The sequence below is a fragment of the Fringilla coelebs genome (assembly GCF_963513975.1).
Source record: "Fringilla coelebs genome assembly, chromosome: 1".
In the NCBI taxonomy this organism is placed as follows: Eukaryota; Metazoa; Chordata; class Aves; order Passeriformes; family Fringillidae; genus Fringilla; species Fringilla coelebs.
This window is the reverse complement of record NC_140028.1, coordinates 110,123,035-110,142,525: the sequence shown is the minus strand read 5'-3', so window position 1 is coordinate 110,142,525 and position 19,491 is coordinate 110,123,035. Positions and strand designations below refer to the sequence as shown.

General features: G+C 37.9%; 1 protein-coding gene across 1 annotated transcript in view; it reads right to left on the bottom strand.

The window, feature by feature from the left end:
- Positions 1 to 19,491, bottom strand: part of CPNE4 (copine 4) — a gene marked incomplete at its 3' end in the record, with an annotated part of 178,407 nt that overhangs the window by 70,600 nt on the left and 88,316 nt on the right. Inside the window, exons 5-6 of the mRNA XM_084213077.1 lie at positions 16,905 to 16,988; positions 15,904 to 15,993 (exon numbers count right to left, since the gene is read on the bottom strand). Coding sequence (XP_084069203.1) covers positions 15,904 to 15,993; positions 16,905 to 16,988 — 174 coding nt within the window. The remainder of the gene's footprint in view (positions 1 to 15,903; positions 15,994 to 16,904; positions 16,989 to 19,491) is intronic.

Genomic DNA, 19,491 nt, shown 5'->3' with positions numbered 1-19,491 from the left:
GAGACTTGTGATTTTGATTCTTCCAGTTAAGTCTCTTCAAGAGATTTTTCAGAGAAAAGTACTGAGAACAAACCCCTTTGAAAAACCAAATCTTCCTAGACTGCCTCAGGTTAGGTACATAAAAATAATTGGTACTTTTTAAAAATCCCAGGCAAAAATCCCTAGTGAATTTCAGTTAAAAGCACTTGAATCAGGCTTAACGTCACACAGTTTCAGTTTACTTCCAGTTTAGGGACAGGGCTGGAAGATAAAAAACTTCTTTCATGTTTACCCTCTAGTTCTACATATTCATCTAAGAGAAATACTGTTAAAAAGGTCTTTTGAATTAAAAATATTAAGCTCCCTTCCAGGCTAAATTTTCCTATAGTTATGTATCCATCTATGAGCATCTAGATCCAAAACAGTAGCAGAAGACCACATCATTACTCCCATTTTTCCAGGGGTACTCCTGAGGCTTGGGGAGGTCTATTATCCAAATACTCAGTACAAACCCAGGCATGAAGAGCACCTGCAATTTCATCCCACCTCAGAAAGACTTCCCATGGTTTAAGTCACTACTCTGATATGCTTTATTCATGCTATTAATACAGTAGATAAAATATCTAAGGAATTCTGAAGGGGCTTGGGAAGCAAATGCAGTGTTAATAAGATCTTGAGGAAAAAATATGCTTTAGGAGTGACAATATCACACTGGCTAACCATGATGTCAGAACTGAAACATGGATAGAAATGGATAGAAAAAAAGTTAATGTACTATTCCTGTGCATTACAATACATTATCATTTTTGGATATCTGATTGTCCTTCTTCAGTTATCAGTGGAGAGAAAAAAATAAAACAGCAAGTGATGCTCAGACATGTATTTGCTTTAAAGTCGATTTGATACATAATTCAAGGTAATGTAGGAGTAAGGTGAGATATAGATATTAGAATCAAGTATTATTTGACAGATCGAACTTCACTTGTTTTCATTACCTGGGATGTGATAACCATTGTCAACAACTGAGAAATGTATGAAACAATTAACCCCTCTTTGGAAATCACTATGAAGCAATGGAAATGCCAAAGGAAAAGGAGATTTGCATCATCTCTCATTAAAAAAAACCCCACTTGAAAAAAGGAGTCTTGCTGAAATATCTCTCTCTCTCTCTCTGTGAGTTACACATGGGAAAGAGGAAAGAGCAAAGAAAAAGGTGGGCTAAAGAGCACTACAAAATCAAAAACAAAACTGTAAAATAACTTTGGTTTAGCAGAAAATAACTTGAAAGTATGAGCAAGGATACTGCCTGCTGCTTGGGTACTGTGTTCAGAGTGAGAGGACTTGCACATTTTCTGTTTTAAAAAGCCTAAAACCAAGGCTTAATCAGAAACATCCCTGAGTTCTGAAATAAATGTCCATCTCTGAGATGCATAAGATTAGCATGGTCAATGAGAACAACATTTCATTAATTGCAACACAATTAATAAGCTAGAAAGAAAGCTTTTGAAAGAAAAATAGGGACCATTTAATTAAAAGTATGTTTTTTAATTGGGGCAAAGAAGAAAGAGGGAAAATAAGTTGATAGCTTGTTGTTTTGGTTTTTTTCCCATCAACTGCTACATCTTTTTTATAGATTTAATCAATCAGGTCTGGAACAGGAAAAGGCACTAAGGAATTTTTATTAGCATGGCTATGTCACATGAAAAATTGATTTTCAAGGAGGAGAAGCTTTAGGAAGCTTGTTTAGCCATTACAAAATCAACGTGTAAAAGAGTATAAAAGAAGTAATCTATTTTTGTAAGTAATCATTTTCATAAACTCCAAGCACAATTAATTTCAATATACCAGCCTGTTCCTATTCATTGAATAAAATCATTCATGCTTAAATATGGTTATATTTCTCCATTGCAAGAAAAGAAGGTAAATGGAACATGCAGTTGCTCCTTGTAGTGCTGTAACAATCATTTTAGCAACACTCTCCTCTACATGAAAAGAGTATTTTATCACAAAGCCAACAACTGTGTAACATCTTGACTAATATTTGAAATTTACAAGGTAATTTAAGATTCCCAGAATACAATCAAGATACATCACTTACAAATTATACAAGGTAGAAAATTAAAATTATTAAACAACAGCCCCTTTTCATACATGACAGCTGGGAGGTGCAGATCTTACTTACATGAAATGTATTCTTCCAAAATATGGTTTTCAGCAAACCATGAGGGGGCTTGGATCAAGCACCTGAGCAGCAAAGGTGCTGAATTCGTACTGCTTGTTCCCCAGGAACGTCACCCTGAGCTCACCACTATCCAGTTTCCTGGAAGTGAACTGTGGAAAATGCTGCTTTGACTGGAGGTTGCAAAATATATTTCAGTAAATGGCTCTGTTTGATCCAAAGTGATGAAAACAAAAAATAAACAAAGATAATAACTTTTTTTTTTAATAGTAATGGGGTTTAATTCCAGATTTAAAATTTAAAGCAAGAGGAAAAAAAATTACCTATGAAATGCTGTCTTAAGTAGCAAAAAACAACATTTCGTTTGGGGAGGCACTTCTTTTGATTAATAGTCTGCTACAACTGTGATAAATTCAAATTGTTTTATGTGAACCAAGCAGCATGTTTTGGGGAAAAAAGTTGAGATGAAAATCCTGACCAACTTTAGCCCTTTGTATTTATGCTTGTTTGGCAAGAGACATCTTCAGCATTAAGATTGTATCAGCAGAGGGATCTGGGAAAAAGGGATCTGAAAAAAGGATGGCTGAAAAATCTGCCAATATCTTGAGGTTTTCCTTCAGCACAGCATTATGTTGGCATAGACAGGATATTCACTAAGTGCCCGTGTGGGATTGCTGTTGTAGGACTCTCACTGCAGACTTGCACAGATGCTTCTCCTTCTCCATGGATAACAAGTGGAAACACGTGCATCTAAAGGTCACAAAAGGATCCTGGAATCACTGGATTTCAGGGAAACTTTCCTAAAAGATTCAGGGCAACATTTTAAAAAAAATTATCAGCAATTTTGATTGTCTTTGACAAGTAAAACTTGTGCAATATTGAGATTTGGAGCAACGGATATCCCAAGAGCAGCATAAATTAATGGACAGATGAATAAGGAAGGTGAAGGAAGGAAGTCTTTCCTGGCAACAAAAAGTGCATATTTTCATTTTTCTTAGTCCTGGCAAACAAGTGAGGGAAGCTTTCAGTATGAAAAATATGCCTATATTTTGCAGAATTCACTGGAATCTATAGTGTTGGGGTTGGGAAGGACCCCTGCATCTGAAATTGGGGGACAAATATCCTAAATCTAAAATTCCAGAAGAACTGATTCACTACCAGCCTCTGCTAATGCTGCACCCTTTGAAACAGAAATATTGAAAAAGTAAATGAAACAAACAAACAAACAAAACCAAAACAAAATAAACCCAATAAAAAAACCCTCCTACCCCAACAAAACCAAACCTCAAAGAAACCACAGGCAAATCTTTGCATGCCTTTTAATATTAAATGCCTAAATGCAATGCCCTGTAGTGAAAACACTTGGTTTTACAGAAAACCTCAGCCTTTTGCCTGTGAAGGCATGCTAGTCTATACAAGGACTGACAAATGAGTGTCCTTCTTCAGCTTAATTCTTTTCCCCAAACTTCACTTTTACATCCTAAGCTTCTCTGAATATCCAACCTGCAACTTATCTTGATCTTAAATTTGGTGGCAAGCCTGTCCCTGGGCACAGGGCAGTGACAGTGACAAAGTGGTGATCAGAATGATGGCTTGCCTTCTGTAGGAATGAAGGAAATTAACAGCCAAAGGAACCAGCACAAGAAGCTGTAGAGAAGACAGATCAGGCTCTTTCTGTATCATTAAAGATTGAAGGAAAGAACTCAAATGTCAACAACTTTACAAGTACATGCTTAATGCTCTGAACAGCCAGGAAAATGGGAGCAAGTCAGACTAGGACAGCATGCAGGGAACATCACATTACCAGGATCCTGTATTTTACTTCTGCAGGTCACCTTAAAGCTGTGTAGTGTCGAGGATTTAAAGCTCTTAAGGAGATTAAGAGTTCAAGAGCTGTGAACAAACAAATTTAGGCTCCTAAAATCACAATTCTAAATTTTAAAATGTGCATGAGATGATTATGAGTATGAGTTAGTGATTTTTAATTATTTTGTGCAAGTCTTGCATATTCATAGGTCTGCCTGGAGAAACACACACTGCATTCTGATGAGGAATGCCATTACCTCTCACTCTTAACACAGCCTCAGCACAGCACAAGGTTTCAGGGGCAGGACATGACACTGCAGCAAACTCACAGTTTCAAATACCCACAGGAACACAGGGGACTGGTCCTTCCCACGGCCTCAGTTCTAGTATCTCTGTCAGATAATCTGGTTGTGTCCTTTCACCTTTCCTTCTTAGTGGCAGTATCATAAAACATTTAGGTGATAACTTCCAGCGCTGCTTGGATCAACATAACTAATTTATTAATAACTTTTATCATCAACCTGAAGCAATGTTCACCCAACCCCCCCGTCCCAGTTCCATTTTATTAATGTATAATACTTGTGGTATTATGAAAAAATACTCTTGAAATCTGAAAATTGGCAATATTTTACTCCCATATTTTATCTTAGTCAAAAACTGAGGACTCATTTCTGGCATGACTCTAATAAAGCATTTTTTCCAATATTTTGAAGTGTAAGGGTCTGAAACACTGCTGTCTGAGAGAACAATTGTGTCTCCCTAATGTGAGTAGCCTACTTCTCAATTAGCCTGTAAAAATAAACCTGCCTTTCCAGACATTAGTCACCAGACTCTCAGATGTTTTGCTTGCAACTAGAAATGGATTCATTAAAAAAACAGAAGTAGCTGATATCAAACAGGGATTCTGTTGAAGGGCAGTATTTTTATGAAAAATGTATAAGCTGATATGTACAAGAAAGGAAGGCAGCAGAGGGCTGTGCATGTGTAACCAGGGTCACTATTTGAATCAGGATGAGTATTTGAAGGCACACACAGAATTCCCTATGCCCTACTGCTGCTGCCACAAAATAGTAAAGAACTAGACTGGCTTGTCTGGCTCATCTATGTGTTGATACAAAGCAAATGAGACATACCTCAGTCCCAAATAATCCATTTACCTTTTCATAAAATTTTACTGGAGCAGAAAAAAAAACCTTGCAGCATGACTTACGAGCAGTATGCACATCACCTTGCTAAAAATGTGCAGTTTCTCAGATAATGAAGCCCTAACCATTTAAAGGTTTTCCAAATGAAAATCAGTGAAAAATGAAGCTTAAATTTCATTTTGAAAGCTACAAGTATTCATCATAAGAAAATAATAAAAGTACACGGTACCAGTATCATCTTTCCATCAGATGCTGGTGAACACCTAGAGAAAGGGATAGTCCTCTTTACTTCATCATATTTTCACAGTTATTGGCAGTGAACAACTTTGCACTCTTGTCAAGGTGGAAAGAGCATCTAATAGATGCTGGTAAAAGCCAGCCAAAATGCAATAAACACTCATGAATTTGTCTACTCCAATTTTTAGCATATTGACTTTAGCATAGATTTTGGCCCTGCAACATCCTTTGACAAAACATCTCTGTCCCATCACTGAATTGTGCTGTATAAAAGGAGAAATACCTTTGTGCCTGGTCATAGTGATTTTCACATTCATGTGCCCTGAGGAGAAATAATCAAACCATTCCTTCATCATTTCCCCTAAGTCATTCATGACTTCAGAGACACCTCTTTAACTTTTCCTACCATAGGAAAAAAACTGCTATCAGCAAATCCTGGAATTTCTCAGAAAAAAAATCAATAAGGAGATGCAATAGGAACTCTGGGCTAGTAATGTAATGGTCAACAGTGTAAGAGGTGATTAGTAGATCCAAACAAACCTTAGGCATTTGATACCTAGAGTTGTCTAAGAGATCAACTGCTGATGCTGTTCCTATATTGTAACTTCAGACCAAGGCAATTTGGAGTGTATGGGGCAGGCTAGCCACAGCCTTTTATATCACCTCTTCTGAAAGCAGGCTAGGAGATCTGACAGCCTTACTGGTACTACTGAGAAATGATTTCTAGCATTACTTACCTCCTCTTCCACTTGAGGATATATGGGCAATGAATGTGCTTTTCAGGAGAGGAAGGATTAGTATGTTTGTGAAAGGAAACACTGTCACTTTGCCAATCTTGGGCAAAGCAGATACAGTGGCCATCATGCCCGGGACACAAAACATCTCTATGGTCATAGTCTTATGCTCAAAGCAGCTTGCACATCCTTTGAGGTGCTCTGGGGCAGCAATGAGCTAAATACACCAAGCTTTGAGCAATTCTCTTGAGCAAAACTTGTATGAACAGCATGGTGGGGACAGCTAAATGGAAAGGTGTGGGATTCACATTCTCTGAACCTGAGAGAAGCAGTGAGAGAAGCAGAGAAGAGAACAATCAAAACAGTTCCTATCTCATTTGCTGCTCCTGTGTTTGTGTACAAATGGAATGCATTATGGAAGATGGTTTACCTGAAGGGATTTGCTAATTGGATTCTGGTGTGACTGTTTTGTTTTCTTGACCAATCTCTGCAAGCTGTGTCCTGAGGGTGGGTCAGGAGGCAATAATGAGATTCTGTTCAGCTGAGTTCTTGTTCAGTTTCAGTTTAGACATAGTAAAATACAGTATAGAATAATACAGTATAATAAAGTAATTAATTAGCCTTCTCAATCAACGGAGTCAGATGCATCATTCTTGCCAGACATTGGGGTGGCCTTGCTTTTCCCATAGAAAGGGGAAAGGATGGCTGCACCTCAGCTGGCAGCTCCTTGAGGGGCCCTGAAGAGCCCAGGAGCTGGGGCTGGCACAGTGTTAGCTCAGCAGATGAGGGGCCAGGAGAACACCATCCTCCCAGGCTTCCTGCAGGACACAGCTGAGCCATTGCTCCTGGTGAGCAGCCCATTACAATAACTCCACTGTGCCTAGTCAACAAGCAGCTCTCGATTTCTCTTTGTCTCAGGGGTACTGGGATGAAGGTGTCCCAAAGGAGCTTTATCCCAACATCAAATCCTGCTCTAAGCTCTGAGCTAGTGATAGCAAACACTGGCAAAACTTCCCTGGCATGCTTTAGCAGCTGTAACACACTAACAGAACAACAGCTAGCCATAACACACTGAAGTCTCTGGTCCCGAGAGCTGTGGTTTCCTCCAGTATTATCACAAGGATTTTTTTCAGGGAATCCTGTAGAGCACTGCCATTGAGCAATTTCAAAATTGTTGGGAGAAGCAGCATACATGAAAACCATGTTTAATTTAGGGTAACTAAATTAGATTTGGTATGACAGATAAAGCAGTGTTTATTGCAAAACATAACTAGCTATATCAGGTGCATATACATTATACACATGTACTTACACCTTACAAAATGTGTATAATATCTAGCTGGGAGAAAACATGTTTTTGGTAAACTAAAAATGCAGACCTAAAGTTTAACAGAATGAGTGTTAGATGAGATCCCTGGGTACAGAAGGGCTAAATACATATTTTTAGTGTGAGACTAAGTTCACACTTTTCAAGTAACCACTGTGTAACATCTTCTAAAATATTTGCGTTTAGACACACTTGACACCTATTTCTGCCCTTGTAATGTCTTGAATATCACAAACAACTTATAATTAGGCCCCTGAAGATATTATTTCTAATTTTTTTTAGAAATATACTATTTTGCCTAAGATTTGACTCTGCTAGGTTCTCTGAGAGTACTAAAATTTAAAATACACATATTTTGTTATCTGCACCATGTAGCGATTTTCACATGGCAGTATGTTAGCCCATAAACTATCAAATTCAATTTATAAGTAAAATCTTAAGGTAATCTTTCTGTTTAAAGTATGTAGTTCATTGCAACGAACTAGATTTATTGCAAGACTTTACAATAAGGAATTTCTGTGTCTAATTTTCAATTTACACAGTAAAAAATACAACTGGGAAAAAACCAAAGGGCTTTGTAAGCTGATTATATGTCAGCCAATGTGAGGCTTTGCTACTTTATAAGAGACTGAAATGAGATTGTCTAGAAATTCCCTTCCCTAATTTTTCCAATCTCAGCAGAAAAAAATGAAAAAAAAGAATATGAAAAACTGGTTAGACTTCCATTTTTAATATCACAGGATGGTGTAAGTCACACAGTGTGCCCCTGTACACACAAACGCATGAAAATGATGGATTTCCTTGGAGATACACAAGACTTAAAATTCTCTCACTACAGCATTCAGCTGCTTTACAAGGTTACAGCTATGCCTAATCCTGATCTGTTTTAGTGACAGCAGAGCTTCATTCTATTATTTTAATTCAAAATGGTTACACTTGTTTATAAATTTATACAGGAAGCAGCTCTGAGCTAATTCTGGGGTGTGTGTGCACTATCAACACAGAGATATGAAAATTAGGAAGAACGTAGAGGTCATTTAATTAATTGGCATCCCATATGCCCACCCTCCAGTATGGAATGGTCCTCATTACCAGGGCTGTGCTTTGTTTCATTTTAAATGGTCCCAGGGATGGGATTTAGTGCTCTATCAGCTATTCCCCTGTGAGGGAACCAGACCCCTGATTTGGATTGCAGTCAGCAGCACTTAGGGGAGCCTCTGCTTCATTTCAGAGGATTAAAACTCGGTTTCAAAGATAATGACAAAGAGCCCTTCAAAATGTTTCTCATACTGATGACTTGCATAGCAAAGCTGTAGAAGCCTGTATTTATTTGTCTTGGGATGGAACCATGGAGGCAGTAGGCAATTTGAAGGAAGCTCACAAGAAATGCAATGTACAAGTTATTTTGAGGCAATCCTCTTATTTGTAAAAGAGAAACAGAGAAAGCACACCTTAGATCCCCTAATCCAGACAAACAGAGTCACACAAAATATTTTTTTTTTTATCCTCTCTGCCCTTGTTTCAGACTACAAATTCTCCTTGTAATGTCAGGGGGAAATTTAATTTCTCCCCAAAAGGTCATGAACTGGTGGTTCTGGTAAGGAACAGGAAGTAAAAATCTCTTTTCACAGGGTGAACTCTGAAATTTGGTCTGTCAAGAGTCATCCAAGGTTGGGAGAAAGACTCCTGTCCCTTGCTACCCTGCCTATTTTATTTAAAGATACCAGCTCTTCAGCCTGCTACCACCTTCTGCCACCCTTTTCAGCACCCAGGCCCTTGGAGATGTGAATATCACCTCTTTTCTTTATAACCACAGCGTGTCAGATGATTTCTCCTTGTGCAATTCACTTGGACCCTTAATTATTGTGACAACACTTGTTATTTGGAGAGCTCTTTCATCTTCAAAGCACGTCACAAACATCAATTAACCCAAATCTAGATTAATTAATGTGACAATTAATTTGCTATATATCCAACAATTCACTGGAGTTCACTTCAATGGAGAACAAACTAGTGGCTATTAAAGCCACTGGAATGAGTTCACTTGACTCCAACAGATATGGGATCAAGCTCATTTCTTGAGTCTATTTCTCTCTCCTAAATCTTGACTGCAACATGGTATTTTCTTCCCCAGCATCTTCAGCTGCTTTATCAGGAATACAACTAAGGAACAGCAAGAGGAAAAAAAAAATCTGTAAGCTGAGATCACACACACATAGAATTAATCAGTTTAGGGGTCATCTTAAATCTTATACTCCACCTGCACAGAGTTTCTGAAGATTGATCAGGTCAGTCCTTGACACACTCAGACAAGTCAGGGTTCCAAACACGCTGCTACAATTAGTGAATTCAGGAGGCACTCACATCATAAGCCAATTGCAGATTAACCCAAACAGACAACAGGGAGACCTAAAGTTTTTAATAATCATTGTAGTGCCTGTGCCATGTAGAGAAAGCAAGGGGAATATGAAAGAAAAACAAAAAGAAACATGTACTTGAAATGAAGGTTTGATGGTATTTATGCAAGAAGGTCTCAGACACTGCCTTTCACAGTGAGTTGTTCAATTTTATAATAACCCTCAAAATAATGCATCATTTTCTCTGAAGTCTGTATTAAGAGGCCTATGCTCATGAAGCAGTAAGCACTTAAACAAATATTTCTCTTAGTTTATTAAATATACACCTCATCCTAATAATTAAGCCTAATTTTTTTTTTTTATTTTCAGCCCCAAGAAGGAACTTTTTACTATCCAAAATTATCAGCTGTGCACTTAGCTCTAGAAGAACTTCACTGAAAATTCACAACATGATAACATCCTTGAAGTGGCTAATAAATAAATAAATAAATATTATTCGGTGAGTTGTATTCTCCAAGAGTGAGGCAATTATTCTACAGATTCCAGGAAAATGCTTTGACCTAATGAAAAGGAAACAACTTACTGAAAAAGAAATTTGAAAGTATCTTTTGATTCATACTAAAGGCATGTAAAGGTTGAGCCCCCCTTCTTCATTTTTGAACATTTTCTACAAGAAGGACTGCATTTGCTAACACCTCTTCAATAACACCAGGGTAAGCAAGCAAGGAATGATTGGCTCCACTGGCATTAATTTGGTGAGTAAATTGAAGGGAAAATGTAGAACTGCTTAGTTAATCAAGTATGACTGAAATCACCCAATCAAGAAAATAACCAGCAAATCTAGCCTGTGCTGTAATTTGTTCTTGGTGCCAATCTCTTTCTACATGGAATTAAAAGCCCAAAGAAAACAGCAACAATAAATGAGCCTTCTCTTAGGGAACAGTATAAAACCCTCCAGTTCATGCTTTTCTAATCATCATTTGACACTGCTTGAATTGCCTTTTAAGCCACATACTTTTTAAAATCCTGCAGAAATTATTGCTGTTGACCACAAACTGTATCATTCCATACTAGTGCTTCAAACACTCTGACAGCTAAACTGTGAAAGAATAAAAGCACTAATGGATATATCTGACTATATTATTCTTTGTATTTTAAGCTTTACTTGGTTTCCTTCACAGGTTCTGCTCAGTTACTTTCACTAGTGGCTTTTAGAGATACTGAGGGTTTATTTTACAGTTTATAATACACCTGTATGAGCAGAGCTGTAGTCAAGTATTAAAGGTCACTGAAAACTTATTGATCTAGAGAACACAGCAGCAATAATTCAGAGAATATAAAAACATCCACTGCTATTCACTTTTCCTTAACTCATAATGGAGCAGACAATCTATAAGAAGCAATTTCTTCCCCTAATGATCCAGCATTTTGCATGAAAGAGTCAACACTTTTAAGAAATCAGAAGGAAACAGAAGGTTACAACTGTCTGAAGAACATCCAACATTCCACCCCCAAAAATGCAATAGCAGACACTGGGGAAGTGATTGTTATATTAAGAACAAATTCTCATGTAATGATTTTAATTAATAAAATTAAAATCAAGTGATTATCTATTTGCATCCAGAACAATGTCAAGATCTTTTTTGTAAGCTGTGGAGCTTCTTCTATTAATATTGTAATGAGGTTCACATTATATAATAGTATCAACAAGGCAGAAACAGCACTGCATAGATTACTAATTTAGGCAAAGTACAGGTCTCTCAAGAAGACCTTGCTAACAATGACCCACCAAAAAAATGCAGAAAATTCACGGTCTGTGAAAATTCACATTGGAAAGTGACTTATTTATCAAGATCCTTATATGGAAATAAATTGAAAATGACCTGAATGCACCTTGCTAGGACTAAGAGTATCATAGGTACACTGGGTGTTGCAAGCATATGGAAGTAGACTTCTCAGCAGAAACCCAAACACTGCCTGTGCTAAGACACAGCTACTCCAACAAATCAGATGGGCAGAGCTGAAGGAGTCAACTGGACATCAAAGAAAACGGAGAAGAATGGCAGAACCAAGTTTTAACCTCATTAGAAGTGCACAGGAAGAGGCAACCTTCCTGCTTTTTGCTTGCAATTGCAGTCCTTCTTGTAGAAAATGTTCAAAAATGAAGAAGAGGGGGCTCAACCTTTACATGCCTTTAGTATGAATCAAAAGATATTTTCAAATTTCTTTTTCAGTAAGTTGTTTCCTTTTCATTAGGTCAAAGCATTTTCCTGGAATCTGTAGAAGAAGCAGTACTGTACAGTACTGGGGGTTTCAGGCTGCCAAGAGCCATCCATAGACACAGAGAGGCTTTATAGCCCAGGGTATGGAGCAGCCCTGGTAACCGTGCCGGCGTGTCCCACTCACAACTGCACCGATTTCACTGTCATCAGCACCTGCAATCTGGGTCACACGGGGATGAAGCAGTAAACAAGCTGACAGCAATGACATTATTGCAACAGACAGATTTTTTGAAAGGTAGAAAAATATCTAATGGACATGCTTCCTTTGAAAATTTCCCCTATGTAGGCGGAAGATGGAAAGGGCTTTCTATACAGATATGACATGTGCTTCCCACTCTTCTAGCAGCTTATCAGTTCACCTCAGAAACATTTTTATTCCAGATTTTTTTTTTCCTCAGTTCCTACTTTTCCTTGTGAACAGAACTTTTTTTGAGGAGGTTCTCCATACAACCCCAGCAGGAAATAGAATTATTGTATGTCATATGCCCTGTTTGGCCTTTGCCTAACAAGCACCTTGTTACAAGTTTATTTCCCAAGTATTATAGCACCTAATATCAAAACAAAAAGGGATTGTTTTTCTGTATACATTCTCAGGATTTCTCTAGAGAAAGAATAACCTTGCAACAATTAGAATGGGTGGGCAGATGATCCCTGCCAGAAGGTAGCCACAATACAATCTTGTATTTCAGATAAACCATTGATGGCAACATAACTCACAAGCTGAAACCAGATTTGAATACCAAAGTTTCACAATTTACAGGACTTTCAGCAGAACAGACTAGGATAAACTTGCCCTTAGAAGGAGTACAATCCTCACTCAGATTTGTCAGTAGTCACTTTTGTGATTTGAAAATCTTTACATATCAGAAAAGCAATGTGCTACTTTTGGATCTAAGAGGCATTTTGTTCACTTCAATGCATACACTAATTGTCTGTCCTGTTAGCATTAAAAGAAGGTATGATTGGCACTGAAGCATAACCAGATTTCTTGGATGGCTTCACTGTCTGGGAAGAAAAACTCAGTAGGTTCATAAATCTAATATATACTTTTCATAATAAAACCTAGAGCAGCAATAATTGTAATCAAGTTTTACAAGATGTCCTGAGAGGAATAAAATGTTCATTATGCTCTGCACCACAGCTAAATAAAGCAAAATTAATTTTTTCTTTAAAAGCCCATACGGAATCAAAACTAACAGACTTTGTAAAGAGTGACAGCAAAAGACTTTTGGCAGACCCTAACTATTGGTTTGATTTTAGTGACCTTGCTCATCTTATCTTTCTAAACAGACATTTTAAACTAGAAAGTTTCAAATGCTCAGACAGTATAAAGACTGCTTTGTGTGCAAGACTTATGAAGAGCAAACTCCCTGTAAGTTGACTGACTTTCTGTGAATTGTTTTAGGGTACTTTTCCCATGTTAATCCTCATTACAAAAAAATCTGACTATTAAGCTCAGTAGCCATGTGAATTCAGTGGCAGAGATGAAGGGCTGGGACTTCAGGCTTCCAAATAACCTACAGAGGTAAACCAAAGGCAGGCACAACTGCAAGGTGTCTGCAGTTGAGCATTTCCACAAGCTGACAGCTCCCTCCGAGCCCTTCTGGTACCTCTTTAAGCCTTAACTTCGATTATGCTTTCAGGGTATGTTAAAAACTAACAGCAGGAAGAGACACAAAACCACCCAGCCTTATGCAATTACTGCTCACAGTGATCAAACAATCTTGGCAAGGAGCTGGTGCTCAGCAAGGCAGCTGGAATACACTAAATCTCCCCCACGTTAAATAAGGCACGGGGAACTCTTCCAACACTTAGCAATAACATATTGCTGTATGCTTTATGAAGTGAAACAAAGCAACTGAAGTCAAAATTTCCAAAATATGGTAATGCAAAGAGTGGAATGCTTAGTCAATCAGAGTAAATCAAGGTATAAACATTCGTACAGTGCTATACAATCACAGACACCTAATCTCTCTAATTCTTATCATTTTCACTCTTCTGTCCTAGCTGCCAGCCAATTCCTAGGTTTTAGACCATCTAGAAAAGGAGCAAATAATTATCTGACAAGTATTATATGCTATCTCTCAAATACAAGTGATTTGGGTAGCTGCTCTACCATAACAGTCTTACCTTACACTCACCAAAAGTTATAAAAGGCCTGAATTTGAAATAAATATCAAGCTTCTTATTATTTTACAGCCATAGTTAATTTTAAAATATTCCTGTACACATGAATTATCTGATGCACACCTTAGTACTTTTAGCTTTTCTGCAAATGGCAAACACTCAGATATCTAAAGCAGGGCTGCAAACATTTGCATACACAAACGAAAACCATGAAAAATTCTCACAAAAAGAGGGAAAAAAAGAATGTCTTGAAAATTCTCAGTAGATTCATAAGACCTGTCTTGCTCTGATTTTCTTCTTCAGCTATTCTTTCACTGTCTTTCCCCATATCTTCTCTACAGGCAGTCCTAAGGGACTACTCTTGTTCCTCTTCACTTTTCCCTTTTCAGCCTGTCCTTTAGCAGCTTGTCTGCAAACAATTTTGACTACTGTCTTTGCTCATAGCTCAAAAAACCACCTTTATTCCCAGACCCATCTTCTTCTGCCCACACTGAAATCTGAGCCTTTCTTATACCTTCTCACCTTGATTTCAGAGATAAGAGCATTTTCTCCCTGTGGAACCTCATTTCTCTATGCTTATGGACTTGCCACTTGTTCTCACATCCTAGACTTCATATTTTATTTGCTTCTCTTCCTAGGTTTTCTCACCTAAGTGATTTAAAGACCACATGTACACAATGTGATGAAGGCAGTGCTGCGCTAATTCTGCTTTTCATTTCAGTAGCAGAAATCTGATCCATCTCTTGACTCAAATTTATATGTTGTTCCATAATAAGAGGGCTAATTTTGTGAATACAAGCATTCATAAGACAGCTTTTTACCCTTTCCACACATCTGTGGAAAGGGTAAAAAAGTTGCAGAGAAGATGTGAACTGTAACATATCATCACCGGCATTTTATTTTTTCCATCTGCACAATACATCCTGCAGTAAGTAAGGAGTGAAAAATGACAATACCCATTCTCCAGGATTTTGCAGCTGTAATGATGAAAGAAGAAATGTTTGCAAGGACAAAATAAAATTCTATTAAGTAATTTGATATAGTAAGAAAAAAAATAGTATACTTTTGGGTCCAATAGCCTTCCATCAGGTCTAAAAGTCTGAATTGACACTGTGCACCAATGCTCTTTGTTTGATGTTTTTAAATTTAGTATTAGCCTTAAACCTGTTCAGAAGATAAAAACAATTGGATAAAGATTTGATTTAAGCCAAATTAGCCAAAAGAAGATTACTTTTTCTACACAAAGCTCCAGGTTCCCAATTATCTGTCTTTCTGCCAACTTCCATTACTATGGCACATGTCTTTTTGTGGCTATCCTATTCTTCAAGTACAATAAAAAAATCTCCTATTTCAGTGTTTCTTTTACAGAAGGCCTCCAGATATAGAAGTGAGGAAATAGTAGTTAAAATTGTGGTAGGGCTGCCTCTTTCCCTGAGTATACTTGCACCAGTTAAATGATGCTGGATTTAAATTATCCAACTGATGGGGAAAAAACAGCCCCATATTTTTTGAGGTTACTGTAAGAAATATAGAACATAATCTACTGATTACAGTGGATTACCACTTCACTGCATCCTTAATTTGATTATGGTAATCATAATGCAGCTGTGTGATCATCTTTTCCATCAAAGAAGAGGCAAGTGCAGAATAGCAATCTACAGCTGAAAAAGAGAGACCAACTTTTGTTTTCTACGAGTAAAACCATTAAAAAAGTAGGAATTGCTTCTGACCTTTAGCCTGCGATCCTGGTCTCCACTGCACAGAGAATTTACAGACACTTTAAAGGTCTTCCATGCTGGATTTAAGTTATTCATCACAACCTGTAAGTGAAAAGAAGAAAGAGAACCCTTAACATTTCCACATCTCAGCAGAATGCTAACAAGAGCCACAATTCTCAATACAGTACATTCACCAGCAAGAGAAGAAAGCAGAGCTCAGCTGGAGTTTTCAGAACTACATCCAATGAGATATGAGCCCTTGAGCAACTGGCAGTTTGCAACACTCTTCCTCTGCAAAGCTCCCAAAAGGAGCAGGAGTGGGGAGTGGACCCATACATACCCACAGAGGATGTTACAGACTTTGCTCCAGCACTGCCACACCTCAGTAGGAGATAACTGAGAAGGGAAAGGGTGCAGAACTGAACTGGAATGGAAGACATGCAGGACTGGGCAATAGGGATAGGCAACATCAATTTACAGGCACGTTGTTTGCCTGGCTAGGAAAACTCTGTGGAATCCATAACAGGATTATAACCCCTAACACCTGCCACAGCTCCATCCTATAAACCTAAATGTTGTTTTTTAAGACTGCCAGTCATTACCACGGAGCAGTAATGTCACTGGGTGATAAGAAACAAACGTAAAGCACCCAGACTACAATCCCCGAGAGGATGTAGGGAAGAAGCAACATAGCACTAATGGGAAAATATGATACAGTCTGTAGCCTGGTTGTGGCTAAATCTAGTGTTTCTATCTCCTGACCTTCCAACAGAGTATCTGCCAGGTTAATTAGGTTTGGACCTTTGGCTTCATCTTTCTTTACTGTAAGTTGCATAAGTCAAGATCTGATACCCATTAGTAATGACACTAGAGTGTAACACTAGAAGTGTTCTTTAAGTGTGTTTGCACACCTACATTTAAAACCACTTCCCTATGTGACATGGGAAGCATAAACTATGTCTCCTGACAGCCCATCTGTGTCCTTGGAAAGTGATATCAACTCTATTCCTTACCTCAGTCCTGTGAACAAGTTGTTGGGTTGCATCATCATTCACCCGAAAAATCTCCAGAAAAGGATCAGATTTGCTGAAAAAATCCTAAAATAAAACACAGGACAAGTTACTCTTAAGGCTTCTATTTCTTTGAGCTTTTCAGGCACAATGCACTGGGCTCTCCCCTGACTGCTAATGAAAAGGAAGAGTAGTTATAGTGCAACCTCTTGGTGTTTCTCAGCAATACTTCGTTCTTTTCCTTGTCTCGCAAGGACTCCTGTGCTACAGTTATTGTTCTCAGTTTGACTATTTAATCATGGCATGCAAAACTGCAAAATGTCCTTTTACAACCTCTTCCCTTCTTACACCCAGCCCAGTTTCCTGAGTATTAGCTCTGTCATCCACCAAGCTTGTTTCTTTTCTCCTCCACACCTGTTAGATCTTTTGACACCAGTTTTCTAACGCATTGCACTTTGAAGTATATTCCACACTGGGGTTGGATTTCACACTGTTCAGCTACCCTCTCAAAACAGAAATTAATTGGCCAAGACATTGTGCTGCTACCAGCTAACACAAGTGCTGTCACAATGGATCAGAGGTGGTTAGAGAAGCAAGTCCTCTTCAGGGTGTGGTAACATGGCCCATGCTAAGATGACAAACAGAGCAGTGTAATGCAGGAAATAATCTCTAGATATCTCTAGGCAAATCTGTGACAGATACCAAGGTTCACATTCACACACTGCAGAACACCTTCTCCTAGTCTCATATCCAGTAACAACACTGAACTTTCTTACACAAACCTAAATTAAGTTGCTTTTTATAGTGCTGCTTCAGTTTGGTCACGGGATCTTTTGTTTCAACATCTCATTTATTCTGGACATGCTGGATGAGAGGGAGGAGAGTAACTGGCTGCTAACCCAGGAGGGAGAAGCCTTCAAATTTCTAACCATGCTATGCTGAAAAAGTAGGGTTTAAAAGCACAAAGTCAATTTTCTATAATTTCAAGTCCTTTCTTAATTTTCTTCTTCAAAAGAGCCACATGATTAACTTTTTCCATATAAATATTATTCTTCTGTATAGGACATACTCAAAACCACAGACCCCCTGGTCAATTTGGGGAAGTGAGAAATTCTGTTCAGTATCCAAGTATTTCTATGATAGTATAAAAATTAATATATCTCATTCTACTAATTTCTCCTCACCAAATGTCCACCGTACCTATTTTTGATTAGCTGCAAGACCATTGGTCTGGGAACAACTTTGGATAAGATGCTAGCCAAAGTCTGGGCTTTGTAAAATTAATTTTTAGGGCATTTTTACAATTCCACAAGTTCCAAACAAACAAAGAATTTGGGGCTTTGAAAAGGGACACCTGAATTTGAATGTCTGGAGAAGAAAATGAGTGCCTACAGACCACAAAGCCTTGAGCAAGGCTCAAGGAACCTAAAGTCTTGTCATCCCCTAAAAATGACATAATGTTGTGTTGAGAGTGTTGTTTTGTCACTGATCTGCTTCTTCACTTTCTAGAGAAAACGTAGTGGCCCATTTAACAGCTGAAGCATGTGAAGATTTATTTGTCAAATCCTTTAATGGGGAGCATGGAACAACAAAGCTATATGCTTGGCTATTGATTACAGCTATATGGTAAACAGGACATTTTATGTCAAACTCTGTAAAACCAGTGCAAAATTCAACTTTGTAACTCTAGAGTTTGCCTCAAGGCCCTGATGTAGATTTAGTATCTGGACACCACTCAAAGTTTGAAACTTCTAGGATATGGGGGGTTTTGGTGATCAAATTCTGCCAGATTATCAGTGTATAGCAGAGGGAACAAGCATGGGAGAGGGTTCTGGCTTAATGATGGTGACACGAAAATCCAGAGTGCATAGGGTTAAAAAAGATTGAGCTGCCTTTTCTCAGACATAAGCATTCTGATGGAAGCTGGATAAAAGCTTAATGTTCAGAGTTTCTTTATCAAACAAAAATTTGATAAGCTATTAGAAAGAAAAGTACCTCAAAATGATACAACCAAAGAACGCACCCTGGTGTGCAAAAGAATTCAGAAAGGAAGCCAAGATTTCATTTAAGGATCAAAATCCAGTATTGTTCCTAGCTGAGTATCATAAAGGTACAGCAGCACATCAGCACAAAGGAAATAATTTCTGGTTTTTAACACCACATAAAAGGAAAGATTTTTAATGGTGCGGTGGATTGTTTATATTCCTCCCCCTCCAATGCAAAAACAAGGCCTAATTACTATCAGAATTGAGGTATGAACAAAAAAATCCTTCTATATTGGAAGTGCTTTGCAATAAGTAGAAATGATAAGCTGAAGAAACATTTGCTTTCACAATTAACTTTTTTTGGTGGTTATGCTGAATCTAATAGCTTTGCATTATTCCCCAAGAATATCCTCTGAAAGAAAAATAGCTGCAATATATTGTGCTGTTTTAATAATATTTAAATGATTAATGTAATACATTTGCTGGCAGTATAATGCACATTGTTCTTTCAGTATATGTAGCAGCCACACAGTAATAACACAAGTACATGGCTTAGACTTAAAAAAATTAGATATATCTGTTTCTAAGCACCTAGTTTGACACAT